The sequence below is a fragment of the Manacus candei genome, unplaced genomic scaffold (assembly GCF_025592945.1).
Source record: "Manacus candei isolate 608988 ecotype Guabito, Panama unplaced genomic scaffold, ASM2559294v1 h1tg000065l, whole genome shotgun sequence".
Taxonomy (NCBI): domain Eukaryota; kingdom Metazoa; phylum Chordata; class Aves; order Passeriformes; family Pipridae; genus Manacus; species Manacus candei.
Genome location: NW_026138113.1, coordinates 7,106,020 through 7,123,744, shown reverse-complemented (window position 1 = coordinate 7,123,744; position 17,725 = coordinate 7,106,020). Strand labels below are relative to the sequence as shown.

At 40.5% G+C, this 17,725-nt stretch overlaps 1 protein-coding gene across 1 annotated transcript; it reads right to left on the bottom strand.

Moving 5' to 3' along the window:
• Positions 1 to 5,512: 5,512 nt before the first annotated feature.
• On the bottom strand, positions 5,513 to 17,725 carry CUNH16orf87 (chromosome unknown C16orf87 homolog). Its single transcript, XM_051805924.1, has 4 exons — positions 17,559 to 17,725; positions 13,919 to 14,015; positions 11,569 to 11,751; positions 5,513 to 6,060 (listed from the first exon to the last, which is right to left on the bottom strand). The coding sequence occupies exons 1-4, from the start codon at positions 17,622 to 17,624 to the stop codon at positions 5,942 to 5,944; spliced, it is 465 nt and encodes a 154-aa protein (XP_051661884.1). The 5' UTR covers positions 17,625 to 17,725; the 3' UTR covers positions 5,513 to 5,941.

The following is a 17,725-nucleotide window of genomic DNA, read 5'->3' as shown; positions in this document are numbered from 1 at the left end:
TGACTCTGTCTTGTGTTCAAGACAAAACCTGTACTACCTCCAGGACATTCTGTGTGGTCTCACAAGACAGATTTAACACCCAGTGCACTCTTATGCATGTTATGACAACTCTAGATCTAAAGATTCATAAACTATGCTGTTAATAAACTGTATGTCATTACTTAAAAACGTCCTTTAACACCTCAGAACCTTTTATCTGCCTAAGCAGTCAACCCCATCAATACACATCACTTTCAAATACACTCCGGACTGCTGTGCAGTGCCAGTAAAATGGTATCATTTATTCATTTTACTGCAAAACAGAACTTCTGGTTCATCTCTTGCTCCAGTGAGTTCACTGACCCTGATGAAGCACTTCTGCTGTCGCTGAGAACCAGCCCTGGGACCCAAACCAGCTACACAGACACTCCAGGCACACACCTCACACACAGGCACCTCCACACACACACAGACACACCTTCTGCTCCACAACTTCTCCAAATAAAGCAACTCTGACCTCAGTCTGAAGATCTGTCTTTATTAGCAAGACATTTTCCATAAAATATTCAAAAGCTGTTTACTCCAAGACAAAATGGAAACTTGGAAAACTGCCAGACTATTAATATTTGTACTGCAGGTTATCTGGAACATTCACTGTTCTTAACAGCATTTTATGGTCTTCAACACTGTCCAGGATTAAAAATAGTATTTATTTCTGAACTCTTAAAATTAAAGACTGAGTTGAGATTGAGAGAAATAATACATAGTAGGAAACCAAAGGCATAAACTTTTATAAGACAGAGTTCAGGTTTGATGCACAAAGCTAAGAAGTACCAAGAAAAGTACCTTACATGGGTAAAGGGAGGTCAAGGAAGGGGTACCTGATCCTTTCCTGGGGATATGATGCACGATGACACCAAACAATTCAAGAGAACCATGTTCTGAGCTTGAAATTAAACAACTTTGATGAAAGCACATTTAGGTTTTCTTCTGCAGAAAAAGGAAATTCACAGATTTATCCATTTCCACTGCCTCCTGCCTATTGCTTTTTACTTAGATTGCACATCCCAATCAACAGCTGCCAGCTATGAGTAACCCTCTTTAGAGTAAGAGCTGGAAAAAACCCCAACCAAACACTTTAGTACACTGATTCACAGATATTTTCAGTTCATTACGAACTCACAATGTCTACTAAAATCACAGTGTATTTTTGCAGTGTCTGGTCTGCCACAATGCAGCAAAATTGATCATCTTCATCTCAAAAGAAAAATCAGATATAACTTTGGGGCAGCCAGACTTAGAATTCTGTGAGTTTAGAAAGTGACAGCCTAAAAAAAGAAGAAAAAACCCATTTATTCTATTACTTATTAGAGCTGTCCTACCATCACTGCTACCTAGGTAGTAACCTCCAAAAATGATGGGCAACTAACTGGGGAAAGCAACACCCTGAAATGCTTCTGTTGAATTTGCTAGGGGTTATTTGCCAGCACCCACAGTGAAATAAAAGAGTAAGAAGCCTATTACAAAACAGTGATATTGTCAATACTTTGAAGGATAAATTGCTTTTAGACTCACCTGAAAGTGTTGGTTTAACTTGTTTCCATTGAGTCTGCTGTATTTCCTTAATAAGCAAGAAGTGAGGCACAAGGGGAAATGTGTGGAGTGAAACAGTTGGCCCTGGGAGCCCAACACCTGCTCCAGGTAGTCCTGGTCCTGCAGAACAAGCAGCTGAAGACATCTTCCAGGTCAATGTCTTGTGAAATGAATCTAAATCCTGCCTCCCATGACCTTTCCATGATGCAAACAAAAGCACTGGGAGCATGGACTACCCTGAGACTTGCCTGAAACGCATCCTGCTAACCCAAACAACACCACTTGCACAGCTGCACCCAGAGATAACAGCACACCTGCACTGGATCATGGTGCAGAGGGATCCTTCCAGGGATCAGCTGCTCAGAAAGGCCTGAACTGAGCAGTGGTTTTAACACAGCTGTCTGGTTACACTGTTTAATCACAGGTTGTCAATACTTTAAAGGTTATCAGAACAGCAGTTAAGCACCACATCCTGTCAGGCAGTAAGATAATGAGCATCCTTGATAACACAGTCCAAGATACAAGGAACAGACACAGTGCTGTGAGTAGCCTACAGGACCACTGTTTCACTATAATAAAAAACCCTAGAAAAACAATAAAAAATAAAATAATTAAAGCACTAAGTAAAATCAACGCAAAGACCGTGTCTGGGAACTGATACTCAAAGCCAGTATCTCATTTTTAGTCTCTCTCTCCATAAATCCTGCCCAATTACAGGATGATGATGATAATCTGCGAAGTATTCCCCAATACTTTGTCCCATTTACAACTTTTTTGATCAACCATAACAGTATTAGAACAAAAAAACCAAGAAAATCAGAGATGTTTGTAAAATTTGACCAAAGAAAACTTAAATATATGGGACTTCCAGGTGAGGTTAAGCATTTCCTTGAATCATTTTTTATTTAATTGCCAACGGAAATTTCAGAATTCTTTGGTCCTGACTAATTATTCACCTTTACCGATTCTCACAGCTCAAGAGCTGACATCCCACACTGGTGGAATGCAGAGAGCCACTAACACCCATCAGCAGGATTTTAAGTTCTCATGTTAGATATGAGTGGTGTTCTAAAGAAAAATGATCTTTCAGGGTACTTTCACTGAAAACTCAATGCTATGCTCTTCCTAGTCTCCATAGTAAGAATGCCTGAATAAACAGTGAACTATTTAGAATAAGGCTGCCATCTAGTAGCAGAATAGAGGAAATGCAGAGAAATCTCAAGCCAAAACTGTGAACCCACACTTGATGGTCAGACATGCTGCCACACAGAACTATAAACACTGCAAGCATAGCTCTTAAAAAAAATAAATGGAAACAGATTTCTTGCTGAATGGTGGTTTGCAAATAGGCAGTGCTCCAGTACAATCCTAAACTATTCAGTTCTTAACAGGAAGTTTACTCAGTCAGGCAAATCGACATGTACAGAGCTGGACTGGTATTTTACTTAATCTTTTGTTGACAAAAAACTGCAGCCTAATTCGCTTTTTCTGAAAGACTATCTTTCTGTGTGAGGTTGCATGCTACAAAAAATGCAGTGAAACAAATGGAGACAGCCTGAATCACAAAGACAGTCACAGGCAGGACCTAAAATCTGGAACTAGAGTCACAAAAGAAGTTTTGTGTAAGCAACTTCCTGAAGTGTTACCATATTTATTCCTGCTTCTCAAAAACTGTGCAGTTTCCAAGTCAGAGCTCCACACACAGAATTTTTCTCTTTCATCACTTAGCTGTCACTAGCTTTATTTTAGTCTCATAGACAGAGCAAATAGAATTTACAATTATAATCTACAATGATTTGCTGCAGTGTTTCATCTGTGGATCATTCCTAACACACAAAGAAAGAGCTCTTGAGATGCCATCATGTTGATGCCTCTTCTGTACAATGCAGACACTTTACAGTTCAGTCACTGAATGTGTTCCAAGAAATCTATGTCTTGGCATACCACAGTTACCAGGGCTTTGGGAAGATGCTGAAATGTCCTGCCTATACAGGGAAGAATGGCTTGCTTCTGGTTACTGGGAAGAGAAAGTCTGGTCTCTTGCTTTGCCATATCCACTGGCAAAGAACTACTCTCTCTCCCTAGGACATTTTCAAGGCCACCTGCTTCCATCACAGCTTTCTCAAAGAAACTGGAAGCCAGCAGGGGAAGAAAAGCATCATGACAATATGTGGAGAAAAGCTGAGGGCAGAGACCTGGGGAAGACAAAGGGAAGAAACAAAGAAATAGAACTCAAAACATTGTTTCCAGAGAGCCTCAGCAATGAAGGAGAAAAAACAGCCTTGCACTTTTGAGAGGTATGAACACATTTTTCAGCACTTATTAGAGAAGGCACCAACCTAAATGTAAAAATGTAAGTTAAATTTTGTCACATCTAACATTAACTTCAGTCCTCTGACAGTAACTTCAACTCCACGTGGAGGAGCAGAAAGAAACAGAACAGGTAGGAAAGCAGGTCAGAGCACCCAACAGACTGCCTTGGCAGTTCCCTTTTCCCTTCTTATCACAGCAAATCTCATTCTAGCAACAGGAGCAACACCAGCCTGATCATATCCTTCAGTTTTCAAAGTCAGAGCTTCCCTTTTGTTGTTCTGACTTTAATAACTTACCATGCAAACATATCCTCTAGCCTTAAGAGTTACTCATCCGTCCTTACTCCTGGTTCTGTGACAGGCTGGGGCTCTGGAAAGCAGAAGTCTACATGATGTAGGGAAGTAGGTCTTGTGTTCACAATCTCTCATTTACTGGAAGACAAATGTGTATTAAGTGGTTTAAGTTCATTTCCACACCCACCTCTCTCATGCAGTGCTAAACAGGATCCCAATTATTCCTCAGGAGTTAAGAATTAAAAATCACTTTCCATGTTTCCTGCTTTTGCCCACAAAGTTTGCATCTGATCAGTCCCTTGTGGCTTCACTTGAAACTACCACGGCTCCTTCTTTTAACCAATAACTAACAGACAGTCAGTATTTGATAGTCTGGCTTTTAAAAAAATCTTGGCATCCACCCAGAGCTCGGTTCTGTAGCAGAACCTCATCAGGCAATTCTCACTATTGAAGTAATGTGACACTGAAGAGCCTGAGTAACACTTAATTAAAAAACATTTAACTGCATTCCCCTTCTCAGAAAAGAGCGAATGAAAGGTGACAAAACCCCAGTGTATCAGATTTTATGAATGTAATTACCTCCTACACCTCCTCCTTCAGGATTTTACACAGATTGAGGTTTTGGGGTTTTTTTCTTGGTAACACAAACCCCCATATAGTTACTAAAAGAAGAGTTTTGGCTCTGTTGCACAATACCACTTTAACAAAGACCACTCTGTTGAATGTCTTCCCCAAACCTATTTCTACCAAAACAGCTCAGGTAGACTTTTGCTTTGGTGTTTACAGTCAACAGCCCAAACACAATAGTGAGAAGAATTATGCTTTTAAAAGGCAGGCAAAGAAAGCTATTGAGAGTAAAAGGAACTACCATATCCTCGTGTTTTGGCAATACCAGTAAGATGCTAACTGCAGATCCACAAACCTGATACCTGCTTCTCTGCCTCTCCAGGAAATAACGGCCCAAGAAAGAGTTTGGGAGAAGAACTTACTGGCTGGGCAAGGCAGAGACCAGCAAACTGTTGTTATAAAACAAGTGCTTAGCTCTTAAACTTCAGGCGTCTGACCTCATAAAGTATATATGATTTTAAAGAAACAACTCTATGTAACAGGAAATGATTTTCTAGAGCTAATTCATACACAATATGAAGTTGTCTAACAAAATAATCCCCGCCCCAAATTAAACCACTTTAGTTTTCTTCCTATCAGAATTATACCACACCTATTAAAAAATTTAAGTCTCAAGTCATACCTAGGATGAATACCAGACTTCTAAGAAGATTAAAACCAACACACCCTGAGTATCACAAATGTACTTAATTCCCAGTTCAATAAAATATTGGGATATCAATTTATTAAAAAGTTATGTGAACTGTACATACATAAACTGCAATATAGCTGAAAAATCTGAAATATATAATTTTAAAGGAAAATCATTTATTTCTGAAAATATTTAAAATATTGCATTTCTGGCAGCAAATTCAAGAGAAGTGCTCTGGAACAGGTGCAGTCTCTCTGTGCATTTGTCTAGCAATTGTCTTCAAGGAGTAAAACATATCTGCTTCTTGATTTCTCACAGCACAACGTTGTGAACACTTTCTTTCTGACTGGTAGAGACAGAATTCCATTTCCAAGAACAGCAGCAGAATTTTAACAGGAAATACTATGGTCCTTGTTGGCGTAGACAACACACTTCCCAAGAGTCCATGACACCTAGGCAACCTGCCAGCCATCCTGCATGAACTGCACCACACTGTGCTTAAAAGTCACAGAATGAGTCTTTGATTGATAATTTTTCTGTTTATTTCCGCCAAGGCCACCGAAAATACGAAGGCCTTTTCATCTGAAAGGTTAGCATACATGTCCACTTCTTTTTCTTGTTTCTCTGTAGAAGAAAAAAAAGGCACTATTAGAAGCTTTTTCCATTATTCCAAGTTAACACAAGTTACACAGAAGTTAATAAATTATGTGAAGTAGTGGAATTGAAGTCAGACAATCAACTCCTATGCATGAGGGATTGAGAAAGAGGAGGAAGCAAGGGAGGCACACAAAGGTGTTGGAAGAGCCACAGAATTAGTCATCCAAAAGCATGACTGAATTTCTGTTCTTAAACCATGACAAAAGAATGAGTCGTTAATATAACGATAAACAAGTGTTCAAGTGTTCCTTCAGTGGTTTTGGTTCTGTTGGCTTTTTTAATTTTACATAAACACCTCATATTGTAGAAAACAAGGTTATTTTACAATATCCTCATTAAACACAACATTTGTCCCCCTACTTTACATCTAAGTGAAAGAAACCCAAGAGTTTCATTACAGCATCAAAGAGCAAAGAGCAGATACTTGGCAGAAGTCAGGCTCCTAATTTATCATCATGAACATTTCTGGACTTTCTACACTGCAGCTCTTCCATCTTATCCCAGCTGTAGAACAATGCTAACACCTCACTGAGCAAGTGAAAACCTGTCAGTCTCTGCTGATGCTGGCTTGTTTCAATGCTACAGACACACAACAGGAAGCCATAGAAAAGTTTCCACACTGCAGTGCTCAGGTAAACTACGTCCCACCACAAAAACCTGTAAAGTAATACGATTTCAGAAATATCACATTCATAAATATAACCTACTCCACATCAAGAGTATTTATATCCCAGTTTATCCAGCCACAGGTAGCTGACACAAATCATTAAGAAAATAAAGCCAACAAAGAAACAGTTTTGTCAGCAGAGACCAGGCTTGTGGACACAAAGAAGAGAGAAATGCATTCAGAGCTTTAAGGCTGGTGCCCAGCTGTGGAACTCCATCTCTAATCCAGGCTACAGAGTGGCCTGGACTAATTCACAATCATGACACAAAGCTCACCTGCCAGAGCCCTCTGTCTCACTAACACAGCCACACATGTGGCAACTGCTCCACCAAGACACCTGAACTAGCATGGGAGAGTGAAAGACAAGGCAGCACTGGAAAATAATGGAATACACCATGTGGAAAAAAGATCCCAGTATTTCCTCTCTCCACCTACTCACCCAGTTACCCCTCAATGGGTTCACATTCATAACGATATTTTTAGATTTGGTTTCACATTTATGTTACAGCTATGGACAGAATTCCAACAGACTGCCTTCCCTGTGAAATCAAATGCTTGCATTAGAAAACTAAGTAGGAGAGCTGAAAAATCCTTTACCACTGAGTTCTGATTTAATACTGATACAGAAACAGCAGAAACAAGCTTTCTGTTGGTTCCCTGGCTATGCAAGACAATATTCTCTAGGGTATTGAGTTTGAAATGAGTTAGAAACTGAGTTTCAGTGCAAGTCCTGCCTTGTAGTTTAAGACAAATCAGTTCCTGTATGCACACTCTGTCTGGGTTGCTCCACTTCCTCCCTCTCACCATTTAAAAATTAACAATGCTGGGAGTTGTTCTGAGCACAGACACTGCACACACTGGTTATTCCACATTAATCTTTTGTATTTTCATATCTAAACCCCACCCCTTCTTTCATGCTTCCTGATCCAAATCCAGCCACCACTTAAATATATGGGCACCCAGCAAAACGAAAAGTACTCTCCCCCCCCCATCCCTGGGCTACTGTTAACAGATTTTGGACTTTTTAAATTTTAGTTGCCCTTCTCCTCTGTCCTCACGGGACAGGTTTGTTCTGACAGATTTCAGCTTACTGAAATCTTAATATCAAAGAGTATCAGGGATTAAGGTTTGCAAGCTTCACACGTTCTCAGGGCAATTCCAGCTCTCAGCAGTAGCAAGTGAAGAGCCTGCACCTGCATGACATTTCATCACAGGCTGCTCATGGCACACTGTGGCTTCTGCAGACTCTGTTAAAACTTTCCACTTCAATCTTATCTGAGAGTAGTTTTGACTCATTTCTCTATTATGAACAAAAGACAAAAATGGTATTGTTCTTCTGATAGACAGTAAGACATTAAATAATAAGTCTTTTGCTGCACAACTAAGAGGTTATTTAGGTGAAAATAGTCGGTCTTTCTGGAGCACATCTCTAGCATTCCCACATCTCCTGCAACCCCTTATACCTGTAGCCCTTAAAACTGAATAGTTACAAATCAAATATTGACCCTCCCCCTCACAAATTTTGCATAGATTTACTATTCAAGATAGAAAGTTACTTCAAATGTGCACACTCGGCAGCAATTGTGTGAGTAATACAGCTGGAAAACATTTGAAAAGAAAAATTTGGGCCAAAAATTTACTTCAGTTTTATCAGGATACTGAAATATATATACTTTATGGAGATTCATCCCTTGTTAAATAACAACTATGCTTTAGCAATTCTACAGACCAGCCTTATTGAGCCTTATTTGCTGGTAACCTCTTTCAGAATAACCAACACCACTTCCTCCAGCACACAAGGGTTTTGTTTGTTTTAATACAGTCAGGGTTGGTACCCAGATAACAAGGCAGCCTGGGAACAGGTCTGGCTGTGTGTCAGTCCCACACAGTGCAACAAAGAACATATCACCACAACAAAATCAGAGTCAAATTATTATGAAGTGTTTCTATTTTCAAAATATATTGTACCATTTCTGAAGAAGAAATCAAGTGATAATTTTGACAAGCCAAGCCTGCAGAGAGAAGTTCCTATTTTCCAGGGTCATCAAATGGCTCTGGAACATGTGACAGGACTATTTTCTGGGTCCCAGCACTCTGCTATATCCCTTCAGTCTACATCAGCTTCCTCTTTCCTCCCCCTCCATTCCTCCTTGCTAAATATGCAGGAAAAATAGCTCGTTCTAAAAAGCCTTTTTGCTTCTTCTGTTCTTAATTGCTGCTGAATCCTGCAGCTCTTTGCTCTAATGTGAACCAGTCACAAAGGACACAAAAGAACCAGTCAAAGGCACAGACATAACTGGGAACAAGCACACTATGTATGGAAAGAGCATGGCAAGCAAGGAAGCAAAGCTACAAATGTCATGGGGGTCTTTAGGAAGACAATTTTCATAGCTGAGTGGCCTTCCAATGGACAGATGACCAGCTCTTCCATGCTATTATAATTGAGGTGTTTTCTGTTCACCTGTTTTTTCCATCTACAAAGGCATTAGGCACTGCAGAGGCCCAAGAGGCACCAAATACTTAACACCTATGCAAGTAATCTTTTCAAATATTTGGGGTGAAAGAAGGACAGCACAATCTCTAGTGCTAAGTAATGTGTACCCAAAATATCACAGAAACATGCAACAGGCAAGGAAATAAGATACTTAAAGTCCAACACTAAGCTGACACCTTGCACTCCAGAGCTGACTTTCAACACTACACAGACTGATACCAGGTCTAGCAATCAGTCACAAAAAGCACCTTAACTGTAGTAGAATTACAGTTGCTTAATATACACAAACAACACTATCAAGCACCAGGTTTGGTAAAGGAAGATTATTTCTAAAATTCCCACTAATTACTCCACATACAGTAGTTAGGTCAATTTTCTAAGAGATTTGAAAAGGGAGAGGTCAATGTTAACTTGATTTATAGTAATTACTTACAAAATGGTGAGTTCACTATTGAATTTATTTTTATAGCCATGACAACCATATATATCACTTTTTTTTTAATCAGCCCAAAAATCACCACAGTGACACATTACAGTCTGACATAACCAGAAATAAGTCAGAAGTAAGAAAATATTCTAAGCCTACTTACTGCTGAACAATAAGATGAGCTGTACTGGAGCAAAGATAATGACAAATGGGTGTGAACCCAGGCTCTGTACCAGCTCTGCAGAAGAGGGTGAGCAAGAGATTGTAGCAGTATCACAAGATCAAGTAAAGGGGATGGCAAGAGCAAGAGAAGATGAGGGTAATCTTACCAAGTGAGATTCAACTTTAAAAAACACACCAAGAAAAAGGCACACCACACACACACACTCTGATGCAAAGATCTCACTGCATCTCTATCTCCAGTTCTCTACCTCCAAGCACTGGCATATTGTACTTAGCAGGATGCAGCAGGAGGTTAGAAACACTCAGCCTAGTTTTGAATAGGAAAATGTGTCTCTTTTTGGAGACTACAAAACATGCCTTAAGAGAATGGATCTTTTCCTTTGACTGCTTTCCTCTTTTCCAGGGACAGAAAAGAAGATTTACTTTTTATATGGCAACCCAAGCAGCTTGCTGGAATTTTAAAACCAAAGCTGTTTGTGAACTAGACCAGCAGTTAAAATGCCTAGAAAGGATCCTAAAGCTGCTAGACAAAGTCTACCTTGGGTCAATAACAAATAGGGAAGCTACATACATCAATAAGCCACATGAAACAGTGAAGAGATTAGGTATTACAAGTGCATTCCTATTATAGGAAAACAATTTCCACCCAGAAAAAAATACAGAAATCAAATTCCACCTCCTCTTTCCAAATCCAGAGCACTAAAAAACTCCACTAAATCCCAATTTATACTTGTTTACAAGAAAGAAACATTAAGAAAGAACAGATTTAAATCAAACAGCAGAGACATCAAAACTGGTTTTGAAAAGTGAGAAACTAAAGGAATTTGCAGCATGAATTAGCACTCTTTTTTCTGCTAACAAACAAGTTGGAAGGGAAAAAATAGCAGCATTTCTGAGTTATACCACAAGATATACTTGAAGGCTCAAGGTGTTTTAAGAACAATATCTTCTGAACATTTGTATGAAGTCTTCTTACCTGCCTTTAAACCTTTTTAAGTCCATGCTAAGTTCTGGATTCATAATTCAGGTCTAAAATTACTATCTCCAAAACACAGATAGCAAACAAAGTGCCAATGGGTTCTTAAAACAATAGAAATTTTAAGTGACAGTTACATTCTTGAGGGGCTCCAGAATTAGTCTCCTCATGTAACAGTCTCTTGGCTGCATAAAGACTAAACCCAGCAGGTTACCAAGGAACCTTAATAATCAAGGAGGCATTTTTTCCTCCAGAGTGTTATTCTAGAAACATGGCTCCAAAATTCAGGTCATAGTAGCAATGCCCTTTTTACTCTGGCCTTCCAAAAGCTTTTAAGAAACTTTTTAAGCAATCCAGTCATTCTAATCCCTCTCTGACAACAGACATCATCATATTGTTTGTCCTTGTGATATAGAGCAGCAGCACCTTAATAAAAAACAAAACAAAACCTCACACTTTGGTCCAATGGCTTTCAACCTACATGCTGAAACTTGACACAGTGGCTAAAAATACAGATTTAGATCTTTGTGGTTTGTTTCATCAGACACTGAAACAAAAAACCAGAGGTCTCTACAGATGTGAAACAGTCCCCACCCTACATTAAGATATCAGGTATTGGCTGAACTAGTCTAATTAAATGGTTTAAATGGCATAAACATTTACTGATTAAAAAAAAAGTCTTCATACAAATAGAAAACCCAGTGAACGTATTTCTCCACTTCTCATACCTCTTTCTTCCTCGTGCTTTTTTGCTGAGGCACTCTTAGGTCTTCCTCTTCCTCTTCTGCTGTGGTCTGAATGGCTGTTAGACCTGGATCTTTTTCGGTTTTCTAAGTCTTTATTTACTGCAGAATTTATCTTCTCTCGCTTAACCCTCTCTGTTCGCCTCCGCTTGGCCTCGCTCTTGTTTTCTGTGCAAAGGAATAGAAATGGACTCATCCAGAGTTCTTTTCATCTCTGTTCTTAATTCATTCCTAGTGCTTACCCCACCTTTTTTTCCTTAAGGTGGTTAGATGTCTATGCCTGTACAGCAAACATGATATCCATGCAGAAATTAAGGGCTCAGATCCAGAATGACACTTTGCCTCTGGATTACAAGGATCAAGCCTTCAGTTGCTTCAAATGCATTTTGCAACATGAGACATTTGCTGGTACACAAAAAGCTCAGTTTCCCAAACAAGATGGAAACACAAACTGCACACACCATAGCCATGAGGACAGCCCACTGCACCTGCTTCCTCTAGCAAAAGAAAAAGATTTATCACACAGGCAAACACCACTACACTTGATCATCTTTTGACAGTAACAATGAAATCGTTCCTGCTGCTCAGACAAATCAAAGGCTGAGTCAAAGATGCTTTAGTAAATGGCACAACACACGGTGTAGGTGTCCCACCACATGCAGCCTGTGACAAGGCTGTGACAGGGGTAATGTTTTTCTACACACCAAAATAAAAAATAAATAAATAAATAAAAAGTGTATTTACATGAGTTTCACCTGGAGGTTAAGTATAAATTAATGAGCTTGGGTACCCAAAATAGTACAGTGACCACAGCACACTACTGAACATGGATTAGCTGCACATGTGCAAGGCTGCAGCACCATTCTGCAGTAGTTATATTGTTGAAAATATTGAAACATTTCCTAAAAGAAGTGGCAGGTACCTTATGAGCACAATATAGACATACACAGTCTCTTACCACATCTTCCTGGGGAACTGATTTTCTCCTGCTGCAGTTGTCCCATTAGTTCTGTACAGGCACAGGGTACAAACTGGACAGCAGAGTAACTTGTCACTAATGTTAACACAAAACCTGTATTTCACAGTGTCACCAACAGGTTGAGGTGGCCAGGGACCCTCTGGAGACCAACCTGTCCTCTGCTCAAGCAGGACCACCAAGAATCAGTTGCCCAGGACCATGTCCAGAAGGCTTTTGAGTATCTTCAAGGATGGAGACTCCACAACCCCTTTGGTCACCCTCACAGTAAAAAGTGCTTTCCAGAGCTCTTTCCAACAGGGTGGCCCCCAGCATATATTCACTTTGTCTCCCCTGGTGCACTTCCTACATACAAAACTGAATTATACAACCAGATTATGGTCTTCAGCTTCATTTTTAACTGCTTCATCCACTGGGGAAGAGGAAAGAAAACTGACTAACACTTCCAACCTACCACAGACATTTCTTAACCTCCTCCACCTTGAAAGTTCAGTTATCAGCACAATGTCATCTAATTCCTACAAGATCCTTCAAAACATGGATAAAATCATCAAATGCTTAACTTCCATTTTGTAGGTCTGGTAGATAATTTTTAAAAGTAGACATTCTAGATCAGATATGCTGTTGGGTTTCTTGGTTTTGTTTGGTTTGGGGTTTGTTTGGGGTTTTTGTTTTTTTGTTTGTTTGTTTGTTTTTTTTTTGTTTGTTTGTTTGTTTTTTTTTTTTTAATATACATCTTCCCTGACAGGTTCTTGTTCTCACTCATTCCTACTAGGACTGGAGGAAGTGATAAAAATGATCACAAGAAGAATGTTATTCTTGCCAGAATGCATATTCAACTGACTTATTACTCTATCCATCAACAAAAGACACACAAGTTGGACACAAAAATTACACTATTTTTCAATTCAACCCATGGAGAGAGAAGCAACACCCACCTGGATTTAGATTAAACATTTTGACCAATTTTTTACTTTCAGAAAACCCAGCTTCAATCAGCACATACTCTGAAATCAGATCCTTCTGGCACTTCTAGACACTTAGCTTCGAAATAGGATTAACACAAAGCTTCCTGTAATGAGCTTTTTTGCATAGACACCAATGTGCACAGCTAGAACATACACAGAGAAAATGCCAACATCACAAGTGCAAAGGAAGACAGATTGAAAACACCAGCTTTGCCCCCCTCCTCAAAATTCAAGCAAAGTTAACATATTCAAAGTCTACCAGGCACAAATTCAAGGGAAAGTGAACTGACAATAGTCAGTTTACACAGAGAAGTAAAATACTATATCCTTTGCCTGCAAGAAATAAGGGGGAAGAACTGTTGCCCCCTTCTTGCCCCTCAGTCAGTATTACCTGTGATGGGTGGTGACCTCTCAGAACGTTTAGCATGCAAGAGTTTTCGACTAATAAATATGTAGCCACAGGGACATGATTTACATGCAACAGGAACCTGGGAAAACAAAAGACAAATATTTCAGATAATTTCAAATTATGACAGAATTCCTTCCCGATGAAGAAACAAACACACCAGTAATTCTCATTTGGCAGAGATAACTCTTCCAATTCAGTCAGTACTGCAAACTATGGTCTGTACTATTATACAATTGTATTTAAACATAATAAAACCAGATTCTGCTGTGAATCACCCAGCAAGCCTTTTCTTTATGCAGTTGTTCAAAACCAAGCTGGAAATGCACAGCTGCTGTGATTGCTTTGCACTGCTTTTCCCCAGACTGGCAGGAAGGGGGTGGGGGAAAGTGGAGAGCATTAAAGGAAGGCTGAATTAAAATAGAAATACAATTTCTCTTCAGAGCTCTCAAATATCACCAGTCAAATCAGTCAGACATTTCCAGTTGTGCTTCCTCTATTTACTTTTAAAAAATAATTATCAGTTAAAACCATCAGTGCATTCAGAATACATTCACTTTCAGAAGCATTTGAAAGCAGCTCCTTTAGAGAGCAGGAGCAGCTTTAAACAGGAGGCACAACAGAGCCCGAAGCAAAACAGATGCATTTGTACCACACTCTGCTCCAGAGCTGGAGACAAGGCCGGGTGGCTACAGAAGGACCTTGTTAATTCAAAATGCAAATAACCCACCACAGCCAGTCAAAAACCGACTGCAGGCCCAAGAGTTTGAGAGAATACAGTGCTTTTCCCGATCAGCTAAGCAGACAGGAGCAGTGTGTTCCCCCAGAATACGACAATGTAAAACAAGAAATGCCACATTTAATACAAAAAATGAAAAAAAAAATCTTACTTGGAGCAATTTTTTAAAAAAAGGTCACAGTGATAAATTACAAACCTCATTACCTTAATGCCAAGATCTTTTGAGATCTTTTAAAAGTAGTAAGGAATACACCATGTTGCTTTGATTAGGTTTAAGACTCAAAACACAAATCAAAGCAAGTTTAAACAGAGATCTGGAAGAGATTAAAATAACACACACATAAAAGTCGAGTCATGTCGAAGCATGACAGTGGGGGAGAAAAAGCAGGAGGGACTTTCTCCAGTGTAATTCTTTAAGACAGGTCACTACAAGTTTGCCAATGTCCACTGAAACAAACAGGAGCACAGAAACACGACTGTCTGCCCAATTTAACCACTGGCTAGGAAAAACCCTGCCCAAATAGTACATGAATCTGTAAAGGGGAACTTAACTGCTACTTGGAATAAACAAATTATTTTGCTTTCTGCAGCACATCCCAACTCCTGTATTTCACCCTGCAAGCAGCTTACAGGTAAGACTTTTGATACAGGCTTTACAGAACTAAAGACTTTTTAATTCCCTTTATGGAGATGCTGACATAATAAAACCAATTCCAATAAAGGTTTATTGAACCTTAAAGCTCAGAATGTAGCAAGCTTGTGTGCACACTTGTCTCCTTGTTCATATGTCAGTATAACAGTACTAAAGCCCAGTCTAGCAGATAATGTGTGTATTTTTAAGGTGATACAGGAGTTCCATTTAAATCCATTTTTGAACACTCGGGTCTCTCCAATAATTACGTTTCCAGGCTCAGCTTTAAAAAAAAACTTTTGGCAAAACCACGCAAGGGGATTGGAACAGACCCAGTATTTTTCAACGAACTTAACTGTATTTAACAGAACAATACTGTTCTCACGTTACAGGTTTGGCATGTAGGTGTGTGCATCAATGGGAGGGAAGGGACTTATTCACTGAAACGTGTCAGTTATCCTTTGAAGACCTACACTGATAACATCCTGCACCATAATTAAGGCAACACAGTCCTACAAACACTACTTTACTTCGTTTAACATTTTCCTAACCAAAAAGAAATTAAGTTTCTTATACAAGAAATTTTACCTGACACTAAATTAAGAAGTGATAATTATTTCCTCTGATTGACTGTAAATACTTCAGGCTCCCTAGTTTAATTAGGCTGTGAAAATTAATTAGGTTGTGAAAATATCATTGGCAATGATATATCATCTAAATTACGATAAAAAAAGTTGTAAAGCCTAAGAAGTCTTACTCAATATTACATTACAATAATTGTGGCTGCCTCAATATCTCCATGTACGCCAGTTCTAGTTAAGAATTCAGAAACAAATGCAAAGCCCTTGCTTATGGAAAAATTTAAGAAAGACTAGTATAGGACACAACCACTGAAGAGTCACACGAGAGCTTCCCCAGAGCGACTTGTACTGTAGGTTTTAGTTTCTTGTCCCCTCTGAAATATTTGGCAGTGAAAAACAAGGTCCTGTGAGCAACGTGTGCCAGGGCAGGACATATATGCATATTAATTCCATATTAGCCACAGAAGAGTTGCTAAGAGAAAATCTACACTGACATATGCATATATGTATTTTAAAGTGTAGAACAAAGTGAAAGATTTCACATCAGTTTAAAAAGCCTACAGTGTTTGCTTATTTGCCCTTTCTATTGTTGGTTTGACATTCACTACGTTTATTAAATAAAACAAAAAAAAGAAACAAACAAACAAAAAGCCAAACAAAAAAATCCCCCACTCTCACATGTAACTTCTCACTCATTTTCATTTCTCCTTTCACCAACCGAATAACCAGAACTCGGCACACGACTCTTTCTCAGAAATAGCACTTCAGTGACGTGCTTAACGTGAGCATTTGCAGCGGTTCATCTGCTGGTTAAAACATGAAAGGACGCCAACACACAGCTCAGCACTCCAAACTGTTCCAGCAGGAGCAGAAACACTGGAAAAACTATGCAAGTCCGAACAAATAATACGATTTTTTTTAAGTAGAGAAAAATGGCACGAGGTTATTTTTTTTTTTTCCCCAAGTGCAGCTAAAGCAGCGTGTCCCAGCCCGCCGGCAGGGTCGAACGGGAGCAGCGCGGTTCCCATGACCGCATGTGACAGGCTCTGCCCCTCCGCCGAGCCCCGCGGCCGCCGGGGCAGCGCTGGGCTATTGTTCGGGGCTCCGCTGGAACCCACCGGCCTGTTTTCAGCAGTCACATCGTCCCCGGCGAAGGCAGAGGAGCTCCCGGCACGGCAGCAGTGCGAGGCGGCCGCTGCGGGTGCCGGAGCGGGAGCAGCTCCATTTTGTGCACACCAGGGACACACGGGCGGCTCCGGGGAGCCCCCGGCTGCGGGGCAGAGAGCGCAGCCCAGGGATCGATTGCGGTGCTCCCAAAGTGCCCCGGGAGAAAACAACGCCGCCGAACGCCCAGCCTGGGGCACACCAGGCATCCAAAGGGCGAACGGCATTATATAAATCACCAAGCCCATTGTATTTGTGACAAACCCCGCGGTTACTAAGCACCGCGAGCACACAAACAACGCCGCAGCCGCGCAGAACTAAGGACTTCACCGCAATGTAACCAGCACACTACCCTGCGAGAGGGACGCGGCGTTTAATCCCCATTCCACGCAGGAAGCTGCAAAAGGCAGCAATTATTTGTTTCACGCAAACGCCGCCTCGCAGCGGCACCGAGACGCTTTTCCGCGTCCTCCCTGCCCAGACCCCCGCGCTCGGCCCGCGGCCGCTCACCTGCTGGTCGCACTCCGGGCAGGACTTGGTGGCCATCTTCACTTTCTTGGCCCTACTGGAGGACATGCTCGCTGCTGCCGCGGCCGTGACTGACACTGCCGGGGCCGGAGCGCCGCCCGCCCGGGAGGAGCCGGCGGGAGGAGCAGGAGGAGCGAGAGGGAGGAGCA

Coding starts and splice junctions, on each gene's coding strand:
- CUNH16orf87 (XM_051805924.1), bottom strand. CDS start 17,624: ATGTCCTCCAGTAGGGCCAAGAAAGTGAAGATGGCCACCAAGTCCTGC. Junction 14,016..17,558: donor GCCCGGAGTGCGACCAGCAG/GTGAGCGGCCGC, acceptor TTGTTTTCCCAG/GTTCCTGTTGCATGTAAATC. Junction 6,061..11,568: donor AAAGCACGAGGAAGAAAGAG/GTATGAGAAGTG, acceptor TTTCTTCTACAG/AGAAACAAGAAAAAGAAGTG.